Raw genomic sequence first — 19,809 nt, 5'->3', positions numbered from 1 at the left:
GCGGGGGGGTGAGATGTGTGTGTGATTTGAAGGCAATACACTCGCAGTTTACCCATTCTTATTCATATTCCTGTTTATCCGACACTACGGCAACCGCCCTCCTTAAACCGGAACAGCTGCGCTCAGTGAAATGGCGTCAACAACGGGCTACTTTGTGAATCAAAGAGGCCACCTTAAATCAAACTGCAACTATTCTGTATTTCTCACTTAGAGAAAGAGTGGCGCGCCGCGGTATCACTGATCAGCTGATCACCGGCGATCTAAACCCATTCAGAGTGATTTGTCACCTCTGGAGTCTGGTAAATTCACTCTGGGGCCTTTTTTTTGTAATGAAACATGGCAAGTTGAGGGGACGTGGCCTAAAACTTTCCGAGCAGCCACATTTAACCCTGATGAAACGTACCTTATGTGGAATCTACAGTGCACCTGCTATCTCCCCCTGAACATCAACAACCCTGTACCCCAGCCTCTTAAAAAAAGGGTGTGGAATGCTCAGAGGTTAATGTGTCATTTTTATCACCATTGTGTACCTGCTTAGCATGATTGCAGATCTTAGCCTTAGCGAGCATTCACACTAGATGAGGCGGTCCGGCGTTTTGATTGTTTCACAAAAAGCAACAAAAAGCTCAGTCCCTCTGTGTTTTTTCTTTCTGTCTTTCTACCATATCAATGAAAACTTGTAGAATATGTAGAATCTTTATTAAAAGCTTTATTTATTAAAGAATAATACACCCACCGGGCGTTTTGAGGGGTACATAATGAAAGTATTGCTTTCCCATAAAAAAATATATCTAGTCTGAATTGATATTTAAAAAAATGTTTTGATGGGTTTGACAATGACTTTCTGTCCAGTTTTGTTTCCATTGTAGCTAATAGCGTTGGGCGTTGCTGGTTGCCAGAGTTGTCTGTTGTTGCTACAGAAACAAGAATAATTTTGAGTGCAGAGCTAGCTAATGGATTCCACCGCACTCACAGAAAGACTTCCTGTTGAAGACTGACTGACAATAAATACTGTTGTCACATTAACTGATTAGTCCAAATTAGTCGTTACCCTGTATGATTCATCACATGACATGGAGCAGGCTGACTGCTTGACAGTGTTGACACACTCTGTAAGGAACCTGTCAACCAGAATGGAATTATTTTTTGTTGATGCGACTATGATCTTGAGACACTAGATGGCAGTGATCTGTTAATTCTCCATATTCAACCTTTAAGCCCAAAGATATACTGGCTAGATCACTCATTGTTCTTGGTCATGTAGGCCACAGAAGTAGATACTATAATAGCAAAAGACAACAGAGAGCAGTTTGATCCACTCCATCTTTCAATTTTCATTCCCCTTGGAGCTCCTTATCACGTCCTTACCTCTGATACCTGAACCTCGGGGACATTGTACTGTACCTCCCCTGCCCCTGCTCAGAACTGTTTCTCTCCTCCCTGTACAGCTGCCGTCAGGTCTCTGGGAGCCTCAATCTGCTAGTGATTCCTCCAGATCAAAAGTGATGTGTTTATAGAAATGTGTATGTGTGTGTGTGTGTGTGTGTGTGTGTGTGTGTGTGTGTGTGTGTGTGTGTGTGTGTGTGTGTGTGTGTGTGTGTGTGTGTGTGTGTGTGTGTGTGTGTGTGTGTGTGTGTTTGTGTGTGTGTGCTGTCGAGGTGTGCGTGAATGAAGGTGCTTGCGGGGCTAATCTTAGGGAGATTGAGCATGTCAGGGGTGATAAGAAACAGCCACAGCAGGAGCCTGTAGGCCTGCGATAATGTAAGATTTATCAGAGGCAAGGGGCGAGCGATGTGCTCACGAGAATTATGAACACAGCAGGAAAGGACGAAGCAGGTGAGGGGGCAAGTCTCTCTTTACAAGACTTATTTAATTCCCTTTCTGTTTCTCGTCACACATTCCCTCTTTCTCACTTTCACTGTTGATTAGTTTGCTCTCCGTCTGTGGATGATGGGTAGCATACCCCTCTCCGCTCTCTCCCTGTCTCTCTTAGTCTATTTTTTAAGCTATCCTGATTTAAAGGGAACCCCCGGCAGTGAGGTGGAGGTGAGAGGAGATGGGGCAGAAGCTAGGGTGGTGGCAACTGCCTCTCTGCTGTCTCTCTAGGGTGTTCACACACACAATGACACACACAAAAACACACACACACACCGCAAATATTATGTTACTACGCTACCACTATCTACGCTTGAGACCAGGTTAAAGGAAGCAAAAGGCAATCAGGATTGACAATCATGAAAATATTAAAACATGACATCTAAATAATATCTAAACATAACATAACATTATTTTTGTCTAAACCTTACCAAGTAGTTTTTTTGTCTAAACCTAACCAAGTAATTTTTCTGTCTAAACCTAACCAATTAGTTTTATTGTCTTAACCTAATTAAGTTATTTTTTGTCCAAACCTAACAATGTAGTTTTATTGCCTAATCCTAACCAAGTAATGTCTGTTTTGTTTGAATTCACAGAACCACTCCCAGACCATTAAAAAAAGACACCAAGGGGTCCTAACAGCAACTGTTATCATGTGAACAGATGATAGCAGCCTTCTGAACCAAGTCATATTTATCAGATAGATCTCAGTTTGTACATGTTAATGACAAATCCTCCATTCACACTAAAGTTAGTCACGGAGTCCCACAGTGTACTGTCCTTGGACCGATTCTATTCACCTTATATATGCTTCCCTTAGGAAATATTATAAGGAAGCACTCCATACATTTTCGTCGTTATGCTGATGATACACAGTTATATTTGTCGATCAAACCAGAAGAAACCGATCTGTTAGATAAACTTCAAATGTGCATTAAGGAATTTTCGATGATGTTAAACTCAGAAAAAACTAAAGTTATTGTACTTGGCCCCAAAGGCCTCCGAAACTCACTAGCTAAAGACATTGTGACTCTGGATGATGTTGTGTTGTCCTCCAGCACCACAGTAAGGAATCTGGGTGTTATTTTTGATCAGGATATGTCCTTCGATTCTCACATAAAACTAACAACAAGGACTGCATATTTTCACCTGCGTAATATTGCAAAAATTAGGAACATTGTGTCTCAAAAGATGCAGAAAAACTAGTCCATGCATTTGTTACTTCTAGGCTGGACTACTGCAACTCCTTATGCTGCTCCAATAAGTCTGTTAAAAGTCTCCAGTTGGTCCAAAATGCTGCAGCTCGTGTACTTACTAAAACAAATGGAAGAGAACATATTTCTCCTGTATTAGCTTCTTTGCACTGGCTACCTGTAAAATCTAGAATAGAATTTAAAATCCTTCTCCTTACCTACAAAGCTCTTATTGGTCAGGCTCCGTCGTATCTTAAAGAGCTCATAGTACCGTATTACCCCACTAGATTGCTGCGCTCTGAGAATGCAGGGCTACTTGTAGTGATGTCCAAATGAAGCCTCATGAAGCATCAGTTGTATTTGTTGAGTCCACTAGATGGAGCTCTTGTTTTAAAGAAAAGAGCTCAAAGAATAGTGATTCAGTGTGTTTTCAACCCTTTGTTGAGCAGAGAGCTCCATCTAGTGGAAACAGAAAATAATGAAAATGCTTCATGAAGCTTCATTTGGACATCATTAGCTACTTGTCTTTCCTAGAGTCTCCAAAAGTAGAAATGGAGGCAGGGCCTTCAGCTACCGAGCTCCTCTCCTGTGGAACCAACTCCCAAGTGTTATTTGGAATACAGACACTGTCCCCATATTTAAGAGTAAGCTTAAAACTTTCCTTTTTGATAAAGCTTACAGCTAGGGCTTACAAGCCCTTAGCAATGTTGTTATTTTTAAGCAAATTTTGTTCTGCTTAATTATGCTGCTATAGGCCTATTCTGCCGGGGGATAATACTTTTCCAGATACTCTGAGCTTCTCTCCTCTCTGTCTGTATCATTCATGTCTCATCAATGCATGTTACTAATTCAACTTCTTCCCCGAAGTTGTTTGTGCTTTGTAGTCTCGCAGGTCTCTGCTGATTGTGGTGGTGCCTGCTGCCGCATGACGCTTCCTGCTACTATTATAATTTATAACCTTAGCGTTGCTTGTTTCTACTACTCTGCTGTATTAACTGCCATAACATATAAGTCATATTCACATTACTATAGATAATATTATAGTTACTGGAAGTGTGTTTGTCTCTGTCTATGTGTCTGTCTTTGTCTCTCTCTGTCCATCTGTCCGTCTTTTCTCTATTTCTTTCTCCTTTTCTTCCTCCCCAACTGGTCAAGACAGATGGCCGTCCTCCACAGAGAGGGGAATTGTTGGGTCTATGTTTATCATAAATAAGTCATAGAGTGTGGTCTTTACCTAGTTTGTAAAGTGTCCTGAGATAACTTTTGTTATGATTTGGCACTATAAATAAAATTGAATTGAATTGAATTGAACCTATCTATGAGTCTAGACCACTGATTATGGCAAATTAACGGAGTGATGACGTCCGAAGCGGTTGATATTTTTAGGAATCCAGTTGTATACCTTGCTCTCTTGCTCTGCAGTGTACCAAGATTATTTTCACAAAGGGTACTATTATACTGTTTAGTTTATAATCTACACAATGAAAAGTCATGCTGCATACTAGCAGTTCTTGTTCACACTGTGACCATGGCAACGGACAACAATCACTGGATAATTGATACTGAAAAAAACATTGATTTCTAAGCAGATTTATGGACATTTGTCTGTGTTTATTTAGGAACATATGTCATATACCATTTCACCAAAAAGAATTGCGTTGATTCCAGCTGTGTGACTGATCAAACAATTATGACAGGTGACCATTAATGAAGATTATTATTCACAGCCCTAAACACTTACCCAACTTACTTACTTACTTACTTCCTCCTTCCATGTTCGCTCCACTAATATCCAGTTACACATAGTTGAACACATAGTAGTGTACCCCCGCAGCTTCTTATCTTTGCCCTCCAGACCTATGTTGGCTCCCTTTACTTTTAGAGGAGAATAAACAAACCAGACAGGGAGAGAGGAATATAAATAAAGCGATCTGGTGGCATCAGAGAAAGAGGGATCGAGGGGTGGAATGAGAAAAGAGAGGGGTGTTGAGGGAGGGGATTAGTTCCAAGCCAGTGCTGGTGAAAATACTGGAAATAAGACCCAGGAGAAGGACAGAGAGATACAGGGGGGATGGCAGATAGGGGGCACTTGGAGGGAAGGAGGGGGGAAGGAGGTGAAGAAAAAGATGGCAATGAAGGTAGGAAGGTATGGGACACCATCAGAGAAATGCATTAGCTCTCTCCAAAAAGTTTTGTCCTTCTTTCCTTCAACCTTCCTGTTTTGTGCCCCCTGCCCCAACCCCTTTCTTCATCTTCTTAAAAAAAAAAAAAGAAAACCTTTACCACCCTATATTTCCTTTTTTCCGTTTGCCTTTTGTCTATGCTTCCCTGCCCCAAAGATGACTTTTATATTTTTTCTCTTTGTTCAAAATTGTATTTCTCATTCCTTCCTCTCTCCCCATCATCCCAAAGATAAAACACTTTCCCCCTTTTCTCATATATTGAATTGGGTAAAACAAATCATTGCAATCACACACTCTCACCTTTACAACGTTCATTTATAGGGAGACATCGATTGCATTTTCATATGAGAGGAGGAAATGATTATAGATCTCTCCTCCGGACCCCAGTTAAAATCGACGACCCAATTCCTTATGTGTCTCATGCATACTCATTGTGGTTGGTTAGCACTCCCTATCCATTATCAAACTCATTCAATCAAACCAACATGCACAAGGTTAATGCCCGGTGGTTGGATTTGGGGAAGGGAGAAACAATTAACAGAGTATTTCCCTACTGATTAAATCGCCCTTTTGATAATAAGTCCAAATATCATTCTGATCATGAATCTACTGCTTCATATACAAACACTTTTTCCAGAGCTGCTGAGCTGTCCTAACCCGTTAGGAGTTCCTAGCAGGTGGTAAATGCAGGATCACATATGTTCATACTATGGGAAGTGGGGAAAATAAAGTGTAGAATTTAAAATAACAATGAGCAAATAAATATTGCACTTCAAACTTATTTTGTTTTGAATACAATGACTCCACCCAGAAGATACCTAGAACTGTATTACGATGTATGATGATTGTTGATGACATGAGTTTTGAATTATAACCTTTGATGTTTTTTTGAGCCTTTATACTATAAAAAAGTTAGGGAAATTAGCACACACATACTGAATGGCTTTGAGGTCTCTCTGCAAAATATAATAATGGTACCATATGTAGTCTGCTGTTTGCTACTGTGTATACCTGAAAGGTACTTAAAAGGAAACAAGATACACACACGGCATATGTCCAGTTGTACTGGATAAGATGAATCCAAATATTGCTGATATCTGTGTTAAATGCAATACAGAAAAAGGTCCCTTCACTGCTTGTGGAACTGCCCTGAGATACGGAAGTTCTGGAATGAATTTGTGAATAGTATTTCTCATATGACCTTGAACCCAGTCCCTGACTGCCCGAAACTTTGCATTCTTAATTTGTACCCAGAGGACAGTACACTTAACAACAAGGAGAAGAAACAAACTGACTTATGGCTAGTACAGGCTAGATGCTTGATATCTCTTTGCTGGAAGGATTTTAAGAGCCCCTCCGTTTGTCCTTGGCTGAAAGATCTAGCAGCATGCCTTGTCCTAAAATGTCAACATACACAATGAAAAAGAAATCAGCCACATTTCATGAGATCTGGAACCCCTTTCTTTCATTCTTGGAGAACTGTGAACTGGGGGAAACTATGGAACTCTTAAGGTGATCTATTCACAAGGAATGCTGATGTAATTTTTATGTTAACCATATGATGCTAAGCTATTTTAATATCTCATTAATGTAATGTTGTGTTACCCTCTTTGTGTTTTGTTTTTGGGGTGGGGGGTTTTGTTTTGCTTTACATTGACTGTTTTATGCTTTGTTTGAATGTACTGTGATGTGATTTGTTAAAAATCAATAGACATATGTTTATAAAAAATATATATATACACACACACCCAAATAATTCAAAGATAGTGGGAGAAACAGAGGGGTCAATAGGAGCCCACAGCTTAAATCTGCCTCTAGGGTCCTCAAGGAAGCTTAATTAGTATTACTGTCGAGACACATTCACAATGTTTCAAACTGATATCCTAATCTGAGTTATGAATTATCTAATTATCAGTCAAATATACTGATACTGTCCTGCTGGATAAATGCAGGCCCTGATGTTTGCAATATATCCAAAGATTGTGTTTAGCTACCTTTGTTTGTCAAACATCTTGGAGAAGCTACTGAAGACTGTTTCTGCCTGTTTTTTCTTCTATAGTTATGGCAGAGTCTATGCAACAGCAGACCCATATCACCATACGATTGGTCCTGCAGCCACATACAGTGTGGGCACTATGGTGAGTCTGATAACACACTGTATGACAGACAGACAGACAGACAGACAGACAGACACACACACACACACACACACACACACACACACACTAACACACACACACACAAATACACACACACACACACACACATGGATGTTTGACTTTACAGGGGACATGTTTTACTACTACTAAACTAACTGAACTTCTATTGGTACATGGATAACTCAAATGAAACATTTTTGCTGACATGCTTCATTAATAATCTAAGAAGATCTTCAGCAAAAGAGCGTATTTGTACTTCAACTTGTATACTCTCTCTATATATATATATATATATATATTTACACTGGAAGAAAACAAAATCAAAGAGCATTTATTCATACTTGATTTTAAAAACATGCTAGTACAGCAGTGGTATAGCCACAGCTGATATTCTATCAAATTATGAGCAATGAAATATAACAGTATTTCATAATAAATCAAGTATTTATCATTTGTTCTCTGATTTTGATCTCCAGTATTTACATATATATATATATATATATATATATATACTCATACTTGAGTTTTTTCCCTCTGAGGGACCCATTTTAATGTTTAATGTGATTCTTTGCCACTTCAATAAATGAAAAAGGGACATTACCAAGATGTTGATCAATCAAGACTGAGATTTCCTCCCCACAGAAAAAGTATCTTCAAATTTTGCAAGGGGAGATCAAGGGGAGTCAAATGGTTAATGTATGTTTTTAGCTAGCTTTGCAGCTAACATCAAAGATGAAAAAAAAATCTTTCCAAAGAAAGAAAAATAGAACCTCAGAAGATGGGGGAGAAACTGCAAGTACAATTTGTTTTGTGGGTGTGGGTGGGGACTTCCTCCAAAGAATAATGACAATTTAGTCAATGTTTCAACGTGCTGTGAGAGATTAAAGTATGAATAAAAGAAATACCAGAAAAGAGGAAAAGTGGGAAAATGAGAGGAAGAATTAAAGTTCTTGGATGCAAACCGGCTGCAGTCGGAGATGCTGCATGGGGCAGCACCTTGGACCGATGAGATGAGGGTTGATGCGGAGTGTTGGTGTTCTTGTGATGATGGAAATCGAATGCCCTACCATCTCCCCATGTGTCCCCTAAACACCCCTCTTCCTCCCCTAGGGCAGCTGCTAGCTAAAAGCCTTCATTAATTATGACATTTTTTCCTCTTCATTTACTTCATTCAAACAGTGGCCTGTTTTCCTCTTTAGTACTTAGTTTCTTCTCTTTTGTCTGCAAATTACTCCTCCCCTTTTCTCGATATTCCCATAATCAAACCCTTCACTATCAGTTTATTCCATATTCACAAAAAAACAGAAACACTCAATCTATTTCATGCCTCATATAATAAACTGTAACCGCAAACAAAACATAATATGATCATTGGTTGGTAACGCGGGATAGGGGTTTGCAGGGTAGGGATTTGACCTAAATGCCGACAGATAAAGAGGTAGCGTGGTAAAATCAGCAGTTTATTACAAAGGTAGTAAATCTGGCAGGCTGATATCAGGCATGGAACAGGTGGCAGGAAGGTTATACGCAGACAGGTTTAAACATGACAAACTGGAACATGGTTGGGAGCTTAGGGTCAGAAAGGGCTAGGGATGCACCGATCCGATATTAAGATCAGATATCGGTCACGATATTGAAAAATTAGCTGGATTGGGTATCTGATTATTAGCCAGATCCGTGGACCAATTATATTATTATATAATATATTCATTTGTGCAGTATGCCCATTGACTCACGGCCAACACCATCAACAACACGGAGCGATCCAAAGACTCAGCTGTATAGAGGTATTTTACCTAGTTCAGCTACTATTTTTTTATTCTGCCCTTACTAGAAGGTACATGTGAAAACTAGCTTGGCAGATAGCTAAACACGTAGAACAGACATCCAGGGGACAGCTGCTTTGTTTAGGATGTTTATCTGTAGTGTTCTTTTTGTGTAAAACTGAAATACAGATATAAAGATGCAAATGTACAAATTATAACGTGTCCAAAACTCTGTAACATAGCCTGTGCTATGATTTTTCTTTTATTAATAGTTACAAAAAATGATAATGACAATTAGCACAAATGCTAACTTGAAAATGCCATAGACAGGCTAGTGCGCTTAGCCCTGGCTAAAATTTACATATTCTAAACAAATATAGCTTGTTACTTATAGACCTGTGTTCCTTAAGGTACAGCTGAGAAAAATAATAGCAAAAGGTAAAACCACATATTTACCTAAACATCACAACAAACACGGCAAGTCTGAGTGGACAAACATTGTGCTGCACCATCAAAACTCTTCACATTGTTATGAAGTTATCAGGTTCACATAGTTGATTAATTCAACAATGGTATCAGATTGGTATTGGGTATCGATCCGATATGCAAAGCCCAGGTATCGGTACTGAGACTGAAAAAGTTGGATTGGTGCATCCTTAGAAAAGGCAGCCTGTACCTAATGACCATACACGACAGCTGAGTAGGAGGACGCCGACAGGTCGGACTGGGTGTTTCTAGTGAGGTGTTGGCAGGGGCTGCTGATTGTGGTTCTGAGGTTTCCATGGCGCTGGACAGGTGTATGTGCCAAAAGCGTCGACTCATGGGGACTATGCGTTTTTCTAGGGACTCCATGTTGCCCTGGGAAAATCACCAGATGAGTCCCTACAATAGATGGCCATCAGACGTCAGTGTGGCTCCTCAACTTCCCAAGAGACAGATACTTTAGGGGAAAGAAGGTCTGGACAGGTAGGCAGTGGGCGAACTACGTAGTACAGAAGGATAGTGGACTAGCTGTATCAGCAAAAGGCAAGCAGTGAAATAGCTGCAATGGGACAGGAAGGTTGTGAACTAGCCACATCAGGCATATCAGGACAGGCAGGTAATTTGCTCAATGCATCAGGCCAGAAAGACAGCAGGAACACAAGGCTAAGTGAGTGGAAGCTGGTTGCTACCAGGCCCAAGGCTAGGAGGCAAGGAGGATTTAGCAGATTTAGGGCGAAGGCAGCGTTTTGTGAGCCTGAAAACGGTATCTTCTGAAACCGGGTCCCAGAGTGGATAGATCTAAAAACAGCCCCCTTGCGTTGTCGTCTAGACATCGAACCTGCATACTTTGTTAAACGATAACGTCATCTCCCCAACTCTCAACCATGTAGACTTCAACCTCTAACCCCACAGTGTCACAAAACAACAATAACAACAGTGTCTGCACAGTTTCTGCACAGTGCTGCTGTGTAAAGGAGATAGAGGGAGAGACAGACCTTAGTGGCCATAGAGTTTGATAACCCTGAGCGGCATGCATGGAAATTAATTAGGCCTACCATATATTTCTCCTTTTTCCTTGATGGTCTGAATAAGTTGCTTAATTTGTCACTTTTTATCTTTTTATAAATAAAGTTGCTTAGAAGATGTGAAAAGTCGCTAAGTTTAGAGAGAAAGTGACCAGAGTTATACGTGCTTTCACATCAGTCTCCAAAATACTACAAAAGTCTCCAATAACACCAAAAACATTCGCTAGATTAGTCAATTTGACAAAAAAAGGTCACAAGAAGATTTGGAAAGTTGCCAGATTTAGCAAGAAAGTTGCCTGTGTTTGTATACAACATCTCTCTGTCTCTTATTCTCCGTTGTTGGTGTACTTCTGTGGCAGTTACAGCGCCTACTGCGTTTTTATCTGGTTTCACTGGTTTCATATGGATGCCGATATTTGTTGAGCCTAGGCCGTGTGGGCGGAAAACTTTTTAAGAACATAGAATTGGAAACAGGTCGTTTTCATACAATATGTTTTTGTGTGGATGGGGCCTCAAAGTCATCTGTATTTCCAGAGAGCAACTTTTCTGGCTAAGGCCTTGAAAAAGCCTCCCAGAGCGATAGTGAAAGATTATTTTATGCAGTCAGTGTTGGGGGTGCTGTTGTAGCAATTCACGGAAAGGCAGGAATCCCCTTATCCAAGTTTGACTGCTAGGTCCATGTTGGGCCATATTGTACTGTCATGATGCAGGCAACATGTGAATAGGGATTAGACCCAAATGACGAGGAGGCAGCAGGATGAATTCAGTTGTTTATTTTAAAAGCTTGGAATGGCAGTGGGTCCAGCAGGCAGGTAACAGGTAGCTGGCAGATAGCAGGTAACCACATTTAAATATGACAAATTGGCAAGGAACAAAGATACAGTGCTGGTATAGGTAAAGCAGGATCGAATGAGAAGGAATTAGAAGCAGGTGAATGATTGACAGGTGAGGAGGTGGGCAGGGAAGGCCAGGTGGAACAGATGAGTGAAGTGGAAGCAGGTGTGAAGATGAGTATGGCAGTCAGATCATACCCACCTTTCTTTCTACTGGATGGAAAGCAAATGCCAGCAGAGATACCTGGGAATTGTATTCTGTGGCAGAAGAGAAGGGACAAAGGAACAAACTGTGACAACCATACCTTGTCAGATCTAGGTAATAATAATAATAATCTGGATGCAGGCTTTATGGGCAGGACTGGGTTATCAAGTCTCTGAGTGCCAACATTTATTGTCAATGCAGAAAGTAGTGATTCCTTTATGCAGGGAGCAGGAAAGCAAAGCTATGGAGTTTAGGTGGTGGATAGGGTAAAGCATGTCAGATTTTAATGGAGGAGACTAGAGTCTGATGTTCAGTCAGACCTGTAGTTATAGCACATGCCTTTTTATTAACCATACCTAGGCCAACTTAGTTACCTCAGGCACCTAATCATAACAATGCCTCAATAGTTGTATAAAGTATTTTGTGGCTCCAGAGGGAGTTAATAAATGTCATCAAATTATGTCATTTGTTGGTTAGGGCTGAAGACCACAAGTTTGAAACTGAAAAAAAAATGTTTGCCAGATCTCTGTAGCCTACTGCTCATACCTATCTGCTTGAAGCTGCCTGGGACTAGAGGCTCTAGGCTAAATCAGCTGCTACTGACATAACACACCTGAATCTCTGACCAATCTCGTCAGTCCAGTTGCTTTGCAGGTAAAGTAGGCTCCGGGTTTTGACAAGATGAAAGAATGAGTAGGAAAAAAAAGATATAGTTCAGCTGCATCAATCTTCATCCATTTTTTGTTTTTTGTTTTTTAACTACAGTCACCATGCACACAAATGTAAAAGGTGAGAATGAAAAGTTAAAGCTATGGTCTACATTCTGAATATCAGTTGAGCCTCTGAGATGGATTTGGAAAAAAAAGCAGTCACGGTCAAAGGAACCCCCGATGTTGACTCCTCTTTGGTTCCTAAGGAGGTCACATTTCCTCTTGGTTTCTGCCTTTTCCTCGGTTGAATTACATTTTCTCTAACCTTCCCTGTTGGGCGAGCAGAGGCCTCTTGCTGGTATCGGTCTTTTCCTTCTCCATGGTAACAGATGCTCCGGTAGCTGAGCTGCTAAGCTAATCACTACAGAGTTGGAGGGGACGAGAGAGGATGATGAGGAGTAGGGGAGATGAGGGGATTGGATGGAGGGTACGAGAAATCGACCAATGGGAGCCCTCCATCACAGAAGGCTCCCATTGGTCGATTTCTATGCAGAGCTACGGCTTTTTGGTTCTTTTTGCTGTTCATATTGTGTAGATCGAACGACAGGACCAAATCACCGTTTAAACTATGTTTATAATAATTACCAATATTTCAAATGGTAGACCATAGCTTTAACATTGAATGTGAAATAATCATTGAACATAATCTGTGGTTTGAAGAATATTGATGTTTTGGTTTGGCATAATAGTTAGTCTGAACAGAGCCTCGGTACCTGGAACATGGAGAGTGATACAGCAACAGTTTCCAATCAGTCTTTATTCAACTAGACAGGAGAAATTAGAATTAGGAACCATCTTGTTTTTGTCTGGAAAAAAAGACAGGCGAATCTGCTGTATAGATGTTAAAACAAGCCAGGATGGTTCAAATTTTGAAGAGCAATTGTTGATTGTTGTTATTTGGTTCTGGATTCACTGGAGAACTTGTTATATGGCAAATGTGTGGCATGCTTAATGCCAAGTAGCAGTTTTGTGGTAGTTAAGGTTTCATCCAAACATGATGACAGTGGCCAGTATTGCAAAAAAGCCTTATATTTCATCACTTTGTCAGACAAAAAAAGTTTTTTTCCCCCGAATTTTTTCCACAAGAAAATGGGTTCTGTGTCTCTTGTTGGCAGTTTTTAGAATAATTGTTCCATTTAAGAGATGCAAAGGCTTAAAGAGATGTGTGTTTCTAATATTTCTGCTAATCAGACAACATAATACATATGATGCTGTGTTCTGTCCCGTTTTGCACAAACTGCGACTTTCTGGCTATGCAGATGACAGGAACTTTTAGTGATCACATTGTATAACAGGCTAAAGAGATTTCATCATTGCTTGGTTTTATGCCAACAAGTATAAGAAGTATTAGAATGAGTGCAAGAAAAAAACCTCACATATAACAATAACACGCTCAAATACATGCAAAAATCACCCACACACATAATGACATTATGTTACTTCAAAAATGTCCTGACTACCTCGTGCATAAAATCCCTCTCAATTAAACAAGAGACAAGTGGAAAACGGGAGGAAGGTTTCTTTGGAGGAAAGAGAGAAGTTCATTTTAATATTACAAAGGTTCTACGTTGCAATACTGATTGGAGCTTTTTCATCTTTGATGTTGCAGGCTAGCCTTTACAGAGGAGGGTGCAGTCGCTTCACTCCCTACTAGAAAAGAGAGAGGCACACCCCTTTCCTTCCCTGAAAACAGACAAAAAAACAGCAACAAATGAAATGACTAAATATTCATCTTCACCCTCTTCATGGAAAACTAAACAAAATGCTTCCAGGTGGCAAATGTGACCCTGAAATGAAAGAATCACTCTCCGGTTGCTTCCCCATTTACAGAGTGTACACATTCTCATTTTTTGATGTAATGTACTTATTTTGGAAAAGAACATTTTGTTACTCTGTGTTGATTTGCATGTATTTGCATTGATATGTCTTTAGTGGTAAAAAAGACAAAGTGAGGAAAGAGGAAACTTTAAGTATTCCTCCTCACTCTTTTCCTCTCTAAGTTATGGGTCTGCAACTCAGCTCCTTGGGGTTGGCCTTCTGCACTAGTTTTAATTCCATCTAATTCCCCTACCTTTATTGTTTCAATTAGTTATTTCCCCTTATACATTAAAAGCACTAATGTTAAGCAATTCCAGCTTAAGCAACACATTTCAGATTCGATTTATTAAGTCAATGAGACAGCCATTCCACAGCCTAAAAGAACTGGCTCCATTCTAAGTGAGCCAATAAGTGGAGCTGAGTTTCAGATTGATTTAATGGGACTCAGAACTATTCAGCCCAAAGGAGGTGAAACTGCAACAAAAATGCTACAAGAAAGGGAGGCAAAATGAAAGCCAGAAGGTAAGAGGAAGGGCGCGATGCATTACTGAATCTGAGTGCAGGACGAAGTGATGTATAGCAGGGTGTGAAGAGCTGTGACAGCTATTGCAAAATAGGCAGCAGTATGTTGGAGCCAATTGATTGTTGGCATAGTGCCAGAGACAGGAGGTATCCCATTACTTGCTGAATGGCTTTAAAGGAGAATTTACACACATTTGTCAGTGTTTCATGTCTCGTCACGTCCTGCACATATTAAGCAATAATCCCACATATGCATATAGAGGAATTTTGCCCAAATTTTTGACTTCTTAGTGAACAGATGGTGATGGGAATTTTGTTTTAATCATTACAGACACATGTTAAAGCAGAATTCATCACATTTTGGTCACTGGGGGATAGAAAAAGGATTCAGCAACCGCATTTCATAGATTAACATGTTAGCCATAGCAATTGTCTACTTTCACAACCGCAGACACAGAGCAAAACATTATAATGCATTCGTCAGTTTGTGTTTGTGTCCACCTGATGAATAAAAGTCCATTGTCCATTCCATTGATCAGGCTGAACTGCATTTTTTTTCATCCAATTCAGTCATGAAAAACTTAATCAGTAGTAAATGAATACGTTTATTTCATAGTGATCACACAAATTCTATAAGTTGACGTGCAACATTATACATTTCAGGGATGTAGCTCGATTCTCATTTTTAATCTCATCTACAAAGCTTTGTTTGGTCAATTGTTACACCATGAAATCAGCTGTCGGCACAACACCATACCCATTTCATGTGCAGAGATGCGGGCAGTGATTCACAGGTCTGGAACCAGGGTTGATCTACAGCAACTCCTGAGAATTACTGATGTGTCTGTCTGACATTTGGTACTAGGCAGGCAGTGGGTTAATCTGGGTGTAATGGGTGACTGGAAGCAATGGGTGACAGTTAAGGTTAGGCACCAAAACTGTTGTTACGTGACCAGTTAAAGCTCTACTCGGTAAGATTTGAGATCCCTTGTTTCTAGCGCCCTCTCTAAGATGTAACTGCAGACAAGCCTGTTCTACAGAGCCTCTATCTTGGGAATGGAATGTCTCCACAGACACACAGATTGTAATAGTCAGCAAAGAGGCATCAAGTGCTTTCATTAGTGGGTCATTTGATCAGTCACCATTGTTTTAACTCACTGAGATAGATAGGAACTTAAAAGACAATTAAATAGATTTTTAAAAAAACTTTAAGTTTAGGCACTAAAACTGTTGTTACTTGACCAGTTAAGTTTAGGCAACAAAAAGGGGTTATGTATCTGCCTCCAATAGATCAACAAATCATCAGCTGAGGAGCCCCTGAGTTTTTTCGAGCATTACAAAAGCATGTCGGGCAACAAAGTTTTAAAACTTTAGTCATGTCTATAGATATACAAACCTGTCAACAATTATAATTTAAAAACATAATCCATAGGATTTTCATCTAGGTTATTGTCTGTTTATGTAATTGGAGTATTCCAATCTGTGTGTCTGTGGAAACATGGCCTCCCTAAATGCAAATACACTGCGTTAGTCAGCAGCCATTGGTCTGACGAGCTGGAGCTAGCCACTGTTGGTTATGTTGCGTTTACTTGTAATCGGAAATCAGGAACATCCGACTTCTGAGAAGTAAAAGTGCAATGAAAGTGAACGTTAAGTCTGAATTCTGAGTCAGGCTTGCTCTGATTTGTCTGAACAACGATCTCAATTCTTACAGATAAAACGTTAAACAGTCGTTAAACGTCCTTTCTACTGTTACACACACCCGTTACCTCACCCTAACTTGCACACTGCAGCTCCGGGGCTGAATGACAACGAAGCTGGCTAAACCTCTCGTGAACCAGACCAGACCCTAGTACAACTTTGTCCATGACTATCCGGTACTATCAATAAAGAAGCATTTTAAGTGTCTACCCCATCACAAATGTAACAGCCTGAAGAGCTAGGTGAATTAGAATAAACTCAGGAAATTCTGATTCTGAGCTGACATGCTTACAAAAATACTTGTAGATTTAAACAGTTAAATCCAGATATTGACAGTTCAGTGACATTCACCTTTATTTTATAATAAAGATTCCTTCCTGAAAACAGCTATTTACTTCCACTGTCTAATAAAGGCAAAAATGAGAAGAATAAAAAGAAGTACAAAATACCAGCAAACACAATACAATTTTGTGTAAGTTGTCAGGCTTATAAATCCATATTTTTATTTTAAAAATGAGTAAGCTTTACACTTTTATGAGACTATTTATTGTTAGCATTGAGAGCAATCTACAACAAGGCTCTTACTGCAGAATTGTTTGTGTTTTGGTATAAATTCGCTGAAATGGAAACAGGTGTAAATCCAGGGAGGAAACCCAGGTGTAGCTTAGTATCGATTCGTGCCTGTCTCCAGGCATCTGTCTAGTGTTCCCCTTCACCCACAAAATGGCCTAAGACCATCTTATTGGATGTCAAGTAGAAGAAGGAAATATAGGATCCTCAATCCAAACACAAGATCTCTCACTCGCTTCAGTTTGATTAGTTTTCAGTGGGGTGAGTTGTCACCCAAAGCTCTAATTCAAGACCAGTAATGAAAGAAGCGCAAAAAAGAGCATTGAAGCCAGTGGAGAGATGCACAGACCAGCCGTCGTAGTTACCACAGTCGGGAATAGTTTTTCCGTCTGTTTTCCTCTGCAAGGAGATTGACTTTCAATGTGACCCCCCACCACCCTCCAAAATATACTGTGCTTTAATGAGGTTTTCAGGCAGGTGTAGAGAGGCAGCTTGATAAGTCTGCTCAACCTAGAAAAATGCCAAAGCTACATCAAAAGCCCAGCTAACCGATATGTAACCTGGCAGTGTATTCTCATCAGTGGATTTGTATTATAAACATCACCTGATTTCCTTCTTTGCTCCGAACGTAATTTGTGCAGTAATAAATATGTGGATTATATACAAATTATAGTGCATTACTTTTTGTTGGTTTGATTCCCAACTGCGGCCCTTTAATGCATGTTGCCCCCTCTCTGTCCAGTTTCCTGTTACTTTACAAGCTTTCCTATCAAATAAAGGCATAAAAAAGGCCAAAAAATAATCTTTACATTTTTTTGGAAAAAAATGTAACAGTGAATGCCTGAACCTGTAGGTATGTTTTACAAACTTGGCTCAATGCCTCGGGTTAGTTAATATACAGGATGGGAAGCACAAGATTTAAAGTTTTTAAGCCAGATAAATGCAGTATATATAGAATACAATGTGCAAATGAAATTCATATTCACAAGGACAAGTCTCTAATGACAAGGACTTTAGGAATTAAACAATGAGGCAGGCCATGTGGAGAAATAAAAGAATAAATAAGGGGCTTGACACATGGGATGTCGATAATAAGCAGTAAAAGAGACCAATAACTGATATTTGGAGCCAATGTGCATTTACAGTTAAAAACATTTAAAAGAAATCTTACTAAAGGGAATTTAATTATGACAAACAAATTATACTTATACAAAAGTAAAAGCGTGAAACAGTTCATTTTTATCGGTGCACAGATGCGCAGATACAGATAATCGGCCAGGCAGATAATGTGTTGACCCCTTAAGATAAGGGTCATAACCCGTTCATTTTGACTGATTGCAGAAAAATAATGCATAAAAAACGGAGATTCATCGCACTCTAGGATGCCCCTTCAACCCAAATGTCACTGAACATATAACTACCCACAGTAGCTTTGTAAAGACAATGGAAGCAGATGACAAAACTTTGCTTGGTCCAGTTAATGAAACATCGTGACTCAGGAAGGACTCACCAGCCAGATCGCAGCGGTAAATCTGCTTAAAACAACACCTGCTACATAACGTATAACCACACAGACCTCTACACACATCCGACCGCTCGCCTATCACTCTTGTTCATAGTGGGGGTAGATACACTCTATTGTTATTATCCTTTTTATTGCAATGACTATTGTTCTACTTTTATTATGAAATAAAAAACTATCGATAACAAAGAACAGATGACAGGAGAGGATAGAAACGTGACCGTAAAGACTCAGAAATGGAGTTTAATATTTGTGTTCAGCCGTAAAAATGTCTATTGATTTATTAACTTAATTACCACAATCCATCTGAATATTTTCAAATGCTTCTCACAAGAAATATTGACATATGCAATTATTAAGTTAGATTAATTAATCAGAAACCATGTAATAATTCAATTATTAATCCCTTGACAGCTCTCTATGTGGTTGATCCATGTTAAGCAAAATATTACTCGTAGCAGGGTAGTTTTTAAATACTCTAACACGTGTCTGGAGTGGGACGTTAACTTAAGGCTGATATCAGCAAGATGTATATGCAAATGAATAAATCAAGCCTCAATGTGCACATTAACACATGCTTAGGAGACATGTGCTAAATGCAACACAGGCAACACTCCCTCATACACCCAAGCATTCAGTTACACACCATTCTCACTCGCACTCACCCAGTCACACACACACAGACACACATACACACACACAAACACACACACGCTCCCTCCAGTAAATAGTAACTTTGCTTGCTGTGTCTGATGGGATCATAAAGACGGGAGTCAGTAGTGCAGGAAGAAAGGGGAGTGTGAAGAGAAGCGGCGACCGAGGCAATTTACCCCACAGATTAGAGATAAGAGAGTTCGGTCAATAGGCACTGATCTCATTTGAAGATATACCAAACTGACTAGACTCTCTCTCTCTCTCACTCACTCTTACACACACACACACACACACACACACACACACACACACACACACACACACACACACACACACACACACACACACTAGTTGGTCTATTGCTATCACTGTTGTCTGTCTGTCTTTTCCCTAGTTCTCTTGCTGTTTCCAACAAGGATAAGGCCATTGTCACAGGAAATATGGATTGGAGAAATCTCCCACTCCCTGTCTCACCATAGGTCCTTTTTTTCTTTTAACAGGCAAAAATATGGCCTTAATATAACATGTCTTCTTAAGGGTGCACTCAAAGTGTCCATTTGTACCGTGCCCGAGCACACTTCACGGCTAAA

At 39.8% G+C, this 19,809-nt stretch overlaps 1 protein-coding gene across 1 annotated transcript in view; it reads left to right on the top strand.

The window, feature by feature from the left end:
• The window catches only part of rbfox3a (RNA binding fox-1 homolog 3a), a gene marked incomplete at its 3' end in the record, with an annotated part of 301,849 nt that extends 287,763 nt beyond the window's left edge, over positions 1-14,086 (top strand). The window contains exons 11-12 of the mRNA XM_083932783.1: positions 7,311-7,389; positions 14,042-14,086. Coding sequence (XP_083788909.1) covers positions 7,311-7,389; positions 14,042-14,086 — 124 coding nt within the window. The remainder of the gene's footprint in view (positions 1-7,310; positions 7,390-14,041) is intronic.
• Between the last annotated feature and the right edge of the window lie 5,723 nt (positions 14,087-19,809).

The sequence above is a fragment of the Echiichthys vipera genome (genome assembly GCF_963691815.1).
Source record: "Echiichthys vipera genome assembly, chromosome: 18".
Lineage (NCBI taxonomy): Eukaryota > Metazoa > Chordata > Actinopteri > Perciformes > Trachinidae > Echiichthys > Echiichthys vipera.
This window is presented reverse-complemented; position numbering and strand designations above follow the sequence as displayed.